Source organism: Dipodomys ordii, unplaced genomic scaffold (genome assembly GCF_000151885.1).
Source record: "Dipodomys ordii isolate 6190 unplaced genomic scaffold, Dord_2.0 Scaffold13, whole genome shotgun sequence".
Classification (NCBI taxonomy): domain Eukaryota; kingdom Metazoa; phylum Chordata; class Mammalia; order Rodentia; family Heteromyidae; genus Dipodomys; species Dipodomys ordii.
In genome coordinates, this window is record NW_012267229.1 from 3,016,420 (window position 1) to 3,028,098 (window position 11,679).

The window sequence follows — 11,679 nt, forward strand, 5'->3', positions numbered from 1 at the left end:
TTTTTGCTGGTCATGGGGCCTGAACTCTGGGCCTGGGCGCTGTCCCTTAGCTCTTCAGCTCAAGGCTAGCGCTCTACCACTGGAACCACAGCGCCACTTCCAGCCTTTTCTGCTTATGTGGTGCTGAGGAATCGAACCCAGGGCCTCATGCATGCAAGGCAAGCACTCTACTGCTGAGCCACCTTCCCAGCTCCTATCCTATGATTTTTATATAGTAGACACTTACCAAAATGTCTACCAGCTTTTCAGGTGCTGTTTTTCTTATTTATCTCTATGGACTCTTTTAGTCTCTATGATCAGGATTTCTCTACAGATCTAGGATTTGAAGAATGTTTAGATAGATTTTGTAGCTTATACATCTCTAAGATTGCTTCAGGAAGCAATCTAGCTGCTTTTATATTCTAAATTCCTTGTCCCATGCTAGAACATCTTTAACATCCTACTTGAGTTCTGTCTTCTGTGCATTTAGTAGTATGAGGAGTGTCTTTTGGGGAAAGTACATGAATGTTGTTCTTAGCATACTTAGTGTATTTCTTTTCTTTCTCTGCTAACTCTATCACTTCTTTTTTTGGTCAGTTGTGGGGCTTGAACTCAGGGTCTGGTCACTGTCCCTGAGCGGTTCTGCTCAAGGCTAGCACTCTACCACTTTTAGCCACAGCTTCACTTCTGACTTTCTGTTGGTTAATAGGAGATAAAAATTTCATGGACTTTCCTGCCCAGATTGAACCATGAACCTCAAATCTTAGACTCTACCTTGCCCATGTAATTGTAAATCCTCTGTACGGTATTTTCACAATAAAAACAAAACAAAACAAAAAACTCAGCCTCTTGAGTGGCTAGGATTACAGGTGTGAGCCATCAGCACCTGGCAAATCCAGCAAATCTACCATTATTTCTTCACCTTTAAATTGTTTTTACTTTCCTTTAAAAGTTTTCTTTTTTTTATATTTTGTGATTATTATCAACATGTATCCTAGTCTTACTGTTCCTTCATACCATGAGATGGAACATGTGCTCTACAAATGCATGTTATTACTAAATATAATACAAATAATACAATAATAAAATACTATTGTATATATCATATAATGTAATAGAAAGTATTATATTTACACAATGAATATTTAAATAAGCAAGTACCTATTATAAGAGAAGATTATTTGAACATGTTTATCACTTAAATAATTTGAATGGACATTTATGTATATATCTATGAAGTTTAATGATTTTTTTTACATTGCCTTCCATTTACATTTACCCACTAGTTTTTGAAATTAAACAATATAGTTTTCTAAGTACTGCCTGCCATTAAACATAATGATTTAAAAAATTTAATTTTATTGTAAAGGTAATGTACAGAGGAGTTACAGTTACATATGTAAGTTAATGAGTACATTTCTTGTCGAACATTTTTATCCCCTCCCTTGTTTTTTTCCCTACTTTCTCTCTTTCCAACTCGTTCCCCACCCCTGCAAGTTGTAAAGTTCATTTCCAACATAGTGTCTTATGAGTACCAGTGTTGCATTGGTTCACCCTTTGTCTTTTGTCTCACCATTTTATAGTTTGCCTTCCCTTCCCCAAATCAGATAAGTGTATATACAAGACACAGGGTAACAAAATAAAAAACAGTGACAACAGGGGATAAACCAAAGGGAGGAAAAAAAAACAAAACAAAAGAAAAAAGAAATAATTTCACACAGTACATTAAAAACAGCAACAACAAAGAAAAATCTTCTTGTTTCCATATCTTGGAGTTTATTTTGATTATTATCATTTTATATGTACATAGCTATTGAGCTATTGTGATCCTCTGCTAGGACTAGACATATATTAATTATTACAAATGAGAGAAACTATGGAGCTTATGTTTCTGGCTTACTTTACGTCATATGAATTTTTCCAAGTCTTTCATTTCCTTACAAATGGGGCAATGCCATTCTGATGGAAGCACAGAATTCCATTGTGTATATATACCACATTTTTTTGTTCCATTCATTTACTGTGGGGCATCTGGCTTGGTTCCATATCTTAGCTATGGTAAATAATGCTGCAGTGAACATAGTTGTGCTGAATATGGTATTTTGATTCATATTTATAGTAGGTGATGATCTAATAAGGCTAATTAGTATATAATGGTGAGCCCACTCAGAGTTCTCCTTTCTACTTGAAGATCTATACTAATTATTGTTAGTTATATTCATCCTGCTATGCCAGAGACCACCAGAACGTATTCCCTATAATATAGTAAGAGTCAACCTCACCAAGACTACTTAAGATACTTTGGAATTCACAGACTTCCTTTAATTAGGGCTGTTACTGGAAAATTATTGTGTTCCTTTTCAGTGTTCCACTTTCCTGAGTTTTTATGCATTTAGTGAAATTCTAGAGCAGTTTACATCATGAATGACTTTGTTTAGATGGTTGTAGAGCAGCAATTGTGTAGGTAGTTTAGCTTTGGTTCTGAATATGATAGAAATACAACTTTCTTATGATTTGTTGGGCAATAATCAGTTTAAGCAATGACAGCAAGTGAGCCCTTGGTTTAACAGTAGGAGTTTGTTGGGGTAAGGCTACTGGGAATTCATGAATTCAGGCTTCTTGGAGGTGAGTTTGGATTGCAGTGACCCCAGTATGCCATGTCATAGGTATGGAGAGATATGTTCTGAGGCCATGCTGAGTCAAGTACCAGTGGTGGTGTAGATTCAGTTCTAAGTAGTTGACATTTATGATTCTGAGAGTGTAGACCATACGTGTTATTGGCATTGCCGCAAGCACAATGCAGGCGGATGGTTGTCAAAGTGCTTTGAAGGCTGATTATAATGTGCCATAGGGTATGTCTCTTAGGTTTTTCTACTTGGAGTTTGTCGAGTCTCTTCTATGCTTATATTTATGATTTTCATCTTGTTTTGCAAATTTTCTGCTGTTATTTATTCAAATTCACTCTTCTTTTTTGTTTTCTTTTCCTCTTGGAACTTTACTGTGTATATGTTTGCAAGTCCAAGCAGTGGCTCCGTTGGAGGAAACTTTTCTCAGAAATACTTCTTTCTGCTCAGTCCTCTTTTCTTTAATTCTTCTCCTTGCCCTTTTTATCCTCCTCCTCTCAAACTCTGTTATGATTTGGAGAAATTTTGCTTGCATGTAGTAGCTATTGAGGTGAAGGGAGAGATACTCATTTAGCTCTGTTACTCTTTCTGTTAGAATAGTAGCCCTTTAAAATTCTAGATTATTGTGGAAATGATCTCCTATAAATCTTTCTACCTTTACTCTGCCCTAGACTTATATTTTCTCTTAGTATTTAATGAAACACAGGGTGCTAGTGTTGGCAGATGTGCAGAGCCTTAGTAGCTCTACTCCTTGGCTTATCTTCCAGCATTTAGCTGGGTACATTATGTTAAGGTTTTCAATGCTTTAAAGGTATACATTAGATCTTTAGTGCTTTAAAAGTTGTATTTTCTGTTTTTTGGTCTTAGGGCTTGAACTCAGGGCCTGGGTGCCATCCCTGAGCTTTTTCCGTCAAGGCTAGCACTCTAGCATTTTGAACCACAGTGTCATTTTTGGCTTTCTGGTGGTTAACTGGTGATAAGAGGACTTTGCTGTCTGGGCTGGTGTATGATCATGATCCTCAGCTCTTAGCTTCCTAAGTAGTGAGAGAATTGTTCTGAAAAACAGTCTGCTATTATAAGAAAACTAAACATCAGTGGTACATTCTAAATTGTCTAAGTGGGTCTAAGTGGCTGTTAAAATTCATAAATCAAGTTTTGAAATGTTTGCTAAATACATATAATTAATAGAAATAATAGTCTATAATTATAGCAGAGATATATAATAAGCATCTTATCTGCAATCATAATGTTTTATAGGTATAATAACATAAAACAAATTTGTATAGTGAATTTGGAAGCCTGTTTGCGTTGTCTTCACATCTTCCTCATCATTTTATCAGTTTCCTCCTTAGTTATATTTCAAATACTTTCCCTTTATTTTTCATGTTTTATGTTTTATTACAAGGTTTTTGCAAATTAGAATATACTTTCTGATATCTGGTTGGATTTTTTTCTTAGTAGTTTCTGAAGTGTTTTACAAGTATTTCTTTTAAAACTATGGTGATTAAAATATGAGAATACTTTGAGGTCCTAGTGAATTAAGGTGTGTGTGTGTTTCAGGGAGTATTTGAAATTGTAAGTGGAGACCTTAAGCACTGACACAGTGAAATCACTATTTTTTTTTCAAGTTGCACAGATAATATGAAATTTTCTTTAGGGCCCGGGTACTATTCTTTACTTTTTTGCTTAAGGCTAATTCTCTACAACTTGAGTCAAAGCTCCACTTCTGTTTTTTTGATAGGGGTTGGAAATAAGGGTCTCGTGGACTTTGCTTCCCAAGCTGACTTTGAATCACTATGCTCAGCCTTCTTAATAACAAGGGTTATAGGTGTGTGTTTCTGGCACCTGGCTGAATGCCCTTAGTTTTGATTTATTTTTAATCCTTGCATCTTAAAATGAGGCTGAAACATATCTTTGTTGTTTCATTGTATTTAGTGGTTTGTTTTCCTTTTAACATATCAACTTTTGAGATTCCATTGTGTTTTTGTGGATAATCTCTATTATTTTTTAAAAAACAAAGGGATGTTTCATATCCTTATAGTTAGTTAAAATAGAGAAATGAATAGTGAAATAAAATAACAAAATGAAAATATAACATAGTTATGTTTTTGTTTTTTGTTTTTGTTTTTTTTTTTGTTGGTTTTGGGGCCTGAACTCTGGGCCTAGGCTCTGTCCCTCAGCTCTTCAACTCAAGGCTTGCGCTCTACCACTTGAGCCACAGCGCCATCTAATATATTTTTTTAATGCTACATTTCTCCCAGATTTCATCTTTGTCCCTATGCATAGAGCTATGAAACCAGAATTGGAGGTGAATTAAATAAGTAGGTGCTTTTCATTAGGAACATTTGTCTCAGGTTTTTTTTTTGTCAGTCATGAGGCCTGAACTTTGGGCCTGGGTGCTGTCCCTCAGTTCTTCAGCTCAAGGGTAGCTCTCTACCACTTGAGCCACAGTGCAACTTCCGGCTTTTTCTGCTTATGTGGTGCTGAGGAATAGAACCCAAGGCCTTATGCATGCAAGGCAAGCACTCTACCACTGAGCCACCTTCCCAGCTCAGTTGTTTTTTCTGGATTTTTAAAAATCCTTACATTATTGTTATTCCTTACTCTGTGTGGGCACATTGAAAGGACTTTAAAAAACCCTTAGTGCAGTTTTCTTATGGATTTTGTCTGGGAAGGATTTTCCTGATATTTTATTTACTTTATTGCCCCTCCGATTCTCAAATGTTATTGTTAATGTTTCTTTTTCAGGATTCAGTTTAGCTGCATTTAAAAGGAACAAGAGGAAACTAGAACTGGCAGAAAAGGTGGAAACAGATTTCATTCAACTAAAGAAAAGAAGACAATCAAGCGAAAAGGTCAGGAGTTATTTGAAATATTAATGTATAATAATGATATTGTAAACCACATTTAGATATAGAAGTTTTAGAACAGTACTTATTCGGTAGAAAAATGACACCTGTCCCATGTATTTTTTAAGCTTTTCAGTAACTACATTGCAAAAAAGTAAATTTATCTATTTGTTATTTTTGGTGGGTGATGGTGGAGTTTGAAGTCAGAGCTATTGAGTCATGACCCTAGCGCCACATTAATGATGATGTATTTTATTTAAATCAGTGAATCCAAAATATACTTTGAAATATAGTCAGCTGAAAAATTGATAGTGTTTTATATTTTTTGTTATTAAGCTTTAAACCCACTTGACTTTTTTACATTAAATTATAATGATAGATTTTTATTGGATATATTTGATCTTCATTTATATTTCATAAAAATGAACTGTTGAAAAAATAGATTCTAAGCATACTAAAATATATTAAAACTAAAACAATACTTGAATATTTTCAAATTAATTCAATTAAACTTGAAATTCAGCTTCTCATTTCCTCTTGCTTCATTTTTCTTTCTCAGTAGCTACATTTGGTTTTGGCTACTGGTTTAGTCTTTGCAGTTATAGACAGTGATTCTTAACATAGCTGTTTTGGATAGAGTGTAAGTATAAGGAAATATACATGGAGTCATAGATTATTTTTTTTGTTTTTTATGTGGGTCCTATGGCTTCAGCTCAACTGGAGTGCTGTCCCTGAGCTTTTTGTGCTTATCGCTAATATTCTACCACGAGAGCCACAGCTCCAGTTCTAACTTTTTTGTTGTAATTGGAGATAAGAGTCTTACTGACTTTCCTGCTTGGGCTGGCTTTGAGCCACAATCCTTAGACCTCAGACTCCTGGGTAACTATGATTACAGGGTTGTAAGCATGGTTCCTCATATAGATTCTTTATGATATGTATCACTGTTCCTTTTTCTGCTGCATTGTTTGTTTGCCCTTTACATGTCAGTGTGCCATTATTTGTCCATGTATGGTATTCCTTAAGATGCTTTTGAAGTTAAAAAGAAGTTGAAAACTTTTTCTTTAGCCTATGTTTTGAGATTTTTCTGACCACATTTTATTGATACACCTTAATATTTCACTAATACAGTGTATTGATGATTTCTTCTACAATGGTTCTTATATTCCATTGTAGTCAATGCTTTCTTTTATAATTTTTTTTTGTTTTTTTTTTTTTTTTTTGGCCGGCCGGGGGCGTGAACTCTGGGCCTGGGCGCTGTCCCTCAGCTCTTCAGCTCAAGGCGAGCGCTCTACACTTGAGCTACAGCGCCACTTCCGGTTTTCTGGTGGTTTATTGGAGATAGGAGTCTTATGGTCTCTCCCGCCTGGGCTGGCTTTGAACCGCGATCCTCAGATCTCAGCCTCCTGAGTAGCTAGGATTACAGGCGTGAGCCACCAGCGCCCGGCTCTTTTATAATTTTGATGATCTCTCATAGTGAGATATTTTCTTGTTATGTTGGCTCATGTTATAATTTACCAGTTTGGTCCAAATCTTTTTAATTTTTCTGCTGTACAAGAGTAGGCATGTAGGAAGCAAATAAACAACTTAATATGTGGATCTTGATGAAAGTAGATAGTAGTGTGGGTCTGTTTATGTATCCTGATACTTGGGTGAAAAAATTTAAAACTTTTGACTTTTAAAAAATGATGAGCGTGAGAATGGTGGCTCATACCTGTAATCTACACTACTTAGAAGTAAATATTAGAAAAATGGCAGTATGAGATTAGCCTAAGCAAAAAGAAAAAAAAATAGTTACTAAGTCCTTCATTTTAACTAATAAGATGAGTATAGTGGTGACATACACCTGTTATCTCAGCTATTTGGAGGTGTAACTAGGAGCATGGTCTAGCTGACTCAGGCAAAATGTAAGAACTTCTCCAAAAAAAAAAACAAACCCAAAAAACCAACAACACAGCAAAAAAGGTCTGTGGTATGGCTCCAGTGGCAGGCCATCTAAGCAAGGGTGAGGCCTTAAGTTCAAATTCTAGTACTGCCAAGAATAAAATGCGATAAACTGGTTATTGTGGTGCACACATATAATTCTCCAGCACCCAGGAGGCTGAGGCAGAAGATCAAAAGATTCAGACTAGCCAGGCGCTGGTGGCTCACACCTGTAATCCTAACTACTCAAGAGGTTGAGATCTGAGGCTCATGATTCAAAGCCAGCCCAGGCAAAGTCCAGGAGACTCTTATCTCCAACTAACCACCAGAAAACCGGAAGTGGTACTGTGGCTCAAGAGGTAGAGTGCTTGCCTTGAGCTGAAGAGCTCAGGGATAATGCCCAGGCCCAGAGTTCAAACCCCATGATCCCTTCCCCATCCCCCCCCCAAAAAAAAAAACAAACCAAAACCAAACCAAACCAACAACAACAACAACAAAAGATTCAGACTAGAAAATAAAAAGTAATAAAATCTACATACAGTGAACATTCTTGTCAGTTTTCATAAATGTGTATACCCATGTAATCCAAACTCTTGTATAAATATAGAATATTTTCAGATCTTTGATGCTTCCTCCAGTTAGTTCCTAACCTCTTTGTGCAGACATTCCCCACCCAGTCTTTATCACCACAGATGTTTTGTATTCCTCTCTAATGTAGAATGTACTCTTTTCTGCTGCCTTCTTTCACAAAATGTTTTTGAGACATTGTATCATTAGCTTATTTTTAATCACTAAATAACATTTACTAATATAAACACTGTGATGTATTTATCCATTGTTCTGATGATGATTTGGTTATTTTCAGCTTTTTGTTATTATGAATAAAACTGCTGTGTAATTTTTATACTTTTTTGTGACATCACTTTAGGATGTTTGTGCAAAGAAATATTTCTGTATCTCACAGATTTTAAAACTTTTTTGGAAAGAGGTTGAGTAAAGAGACCAACAAAGAAAAAACAAGGAGCAGCAAGTAAGGCAGAGGCACAATTAGAAAAACTTTCTAGGAAGCTAAATAAAGAGTCCTTCTGAGAGAAGCATTGTTTGTACCAAATGCTGCTGAGAAGATAGCTAAGTGGATAGAGGAGTGGTCACTAGATTGGTCCCTGGAGATAGTTGATCTAGATAGGCACATTTTCTCTGTAGGTTGATCAGGGAAAAGTATTGAGAAGTATTGTCAATGGTTTGGTGATAGAGAAGTGAGATCAAGAGTTAGTGCCATAACCAATTTATTCTTTTAAATTAGTGAATAATTAACATATGCAGCCTCACTTTCTTTAATAAAAGAAAATTCTGGTGGTACTGGGGTTTGATGTCACTTGTGAGGCAGGCATTCTATCACTTGAGCCACAAACCCAATAACTTTAGTTCTTGTGGTAAGTGTGAGGAAATGTTTACTTGTTTTAAATTTAGTTTTTGCTTTGTTCTGTCAGAAAAAGAGTAGAATAGTTGTACTACTGTTGGCTTTTATCATTTTTGGAGGAGGAAGCTTCCTTTGTAATTAACTCATTGGCAAATTGCTGTTGCTGCCTGAATTGCTTTATGACTGAGAGTTCACTGGTAAAAGAAGAGACTGTTGGCCTGGTGCTAGTGTCTTAAACCTTTAATTCTAGCTGCTCAAGATGAGGCTGAAATCTGCAGATTGTAGTTCAAAGCCAGCCTGGGCAGGAAAGTCCATGAGACTCTTATCTACATTTAACCACCAGAAAACTGGAAGTGGGGCTATGGCTCAAAATGGTGGAGCAATAACCTCAAACAAGGGCATAGGGACGGCACGCATGGCCAATAACAACAACAACAAAATAGGAGACAGTCACATTTAGAAAACAAACTGACTCAATACACATCATAATCTAGATGTTAAAAATATCAATTTTAAACATCTAGCTTTGCATATGACTGGAAAATATTTTTATTCTTAGAGTATTAAATGAGGTTGGGGGTAGTATTTGATCTCAACATTTTTGATGTTTCAAGCTTTTTATTTTCTTCTCTATTTTTTCACAAGCATATTGCTTAAATAGTTTCCATCTTTTTTTTAAATAACTGACTTGCCAGTTCAGTATACATAGTTATTTTTTTTTCTCCATTTTTATGAAGTAATTTAAGTTTTCAATTGATTTCATTGGTTTTTCAATAAAACAGTACTTAGGATAGTGAAATGAAAGCTAATCAGATCGTTTCCATTGTGTAAAATTTTTTCATTCTTCAATTTCTAATAAGCAATTTAAAAAAATTTGCAATGATTTTGGTGCTTTTACATTATTTTATGTGTTCAAAACCACTCTAAAGAGATGCTACAACTTTTAATTTTGCGTTCTTTAGCCACCACATTGGGACATCAAATTGGCCACATGTTTCAGAAAGGAAATGTTGGGCCTTGCTTTGTGCGCTTCATATAAATATATTCTATTCTTTTGAAGTATATTGTGGGTAACATTTCCCCCTTTTATCCACCATCTTGAAATTATTATGTAAACGCTTAACTGTATCATACTAAATCACTGTATTTTTTGGGTGAGAGGTAGGTTAAGATCAAAGAAAATAAATGCACAAAAACAACATGCTTTGGTCAGATTGTTCCATTTGTATTTGTGTACATGCCTGTGCCTATGTGTGCAGGGAAAGAAGTCATTACTTTTTTTGAGAAATTTACTTTGCTTTATCTTGTGTCTTGTGTTTCTCAAGAAGATGGTTGGTATGTGGGTATACTAGTAAACAGAAGGAGGAAACTTCTTTCATTTCTCTTTTACATAAAGAGGTATATATGACATTTTTCCCCCATAAAATGGAAAATTCTTTCAGTGATTATCTTCTGTTTGAAATAATTTCTTTGAATTACAGGTTAAAGTTATATTAACTTCATATATGACTATTCTGATTACTAGGCAAGCTTATAAACTTTACATTTAAATCAATTAGGTAGGCCAACAACTTAATTAAATCTATTACTACTTAATGCATTCATGAAGGTTATGGAATCTGATGATCAAATTTCTTTTCACTATCTCTTCAAATGTTTGGTTTGCTGTATTTTGTATCGATTCAACAGTGTCTAAGCCCCACACTTTCATCCCTTGATGGCTGAACAGTTGCAGGATTTTTTTCCGCCTGTTTAGGAAAACTTTCTAAGTTTTTATAATGATTCAATAACTAGTAGGTTGGAGTTTTTCAACAAGTCTTTTGTAAAGATTGACCTTAAGTTTATAAAATCTTAAAGATATAGATAAAATTGAGACAGAAAGTCAGTGCTAGAACATCTTAACTGGTTTTATTTTATAATGAAAATAACCTGTGATTTTCCAGAGTGCTTGTTATGAGATGGCATCAAGGATTGTCAGCTAATAACTCTTTCCTCATTTTTAGCATAAAGCACCCATTAATTTTTAGCATTTGACAGTATTGATGCAGGGATATAACATTTAAAAAATTATCATTGAAATAGCCCCAGCTCATCTTACATGTAATGTACAAATCACTAGAGTGTACCTTTTCTTGTAGAAAATACTTCCAGGGAAAGTAATTTCGTTGAGACTACAGAAATATTTCTGTTTGGGAATTGATTCAGGCCATGATGTTAAGAATTAATATCAGATTCTAAATCAGAATTTTAAAATATGTCTTCATATGATTATATAAGATTTCCTCTGGGCACCCATGGCTTACACCTGTAACCCTAGCTGCTCAGGAGGCTGAGATAGGAGGATCAAGATTCAAAGCCAACCCAGGCAGGAAAGTCCATGAGACTCCTTTTTGTTTTTTTTTGTCGGTTGTGGGGCTTGAACTCTGAGCCTGGGCTGTCCCTGAGCTCTTCAGTTCAAGGAGAGTGCTCTACCACTTTAGTCACATCACCACTTCTGGTTTTATGGTGGTTAATTGGAGATAAAAATCTCACAGACTTTCCTGCTTGGGATGGCTTTGAGCTGCAATCCTCATATCTCAGCCTCCTGAGAAGCTAGGATTACAGGCATGAGCCACCTGCACCCAGCTCTATGAGAATCTTATCTCCAATTAGCCACCAGAAAACTGGAAGTGGCACTGTGGCTCAAAGTGGTAGAGCACTAGCCTTAAGCTAAAAAGATCAAGGACAGCACTCAGGTTCAGAGTTCAAGCTCCACAAATTCACACACACACACACACACACATACACACACACACACACACGCACCACAAATTCACACACACACACACACACACACATACACACACACACACTAGCCTTAAGCTAAAGAGATCAAGGACAGCACTCA

The 11,679-nt window shown here is 35.7% G+C and overlaps 1 protein-coding gene across 2 annotated transcripts in view; it reads left to right on the top strand.

Moving 5' to 3' along the window:
* Positions 1-11,679, top strand: part of Tasp1 (taspase, threonine aspartase, 1) — a 227,822-nt gene that overhangs the window by 58,961 nt on the left and 157,182 nt on the right. For both annotated transcript variants that reach the window (XM_013010937.1, XM_013010938.1), the window contains one exon: positions 5,352-5,458. In XM_013010937.1, coding sequence (XP_012866391.1) covers positions 5,352-5,458 — 107 coding nt within the window. The remainder of the gene's footprint in view (positions 1-5,351; positions 5,459-11,679) is intronic.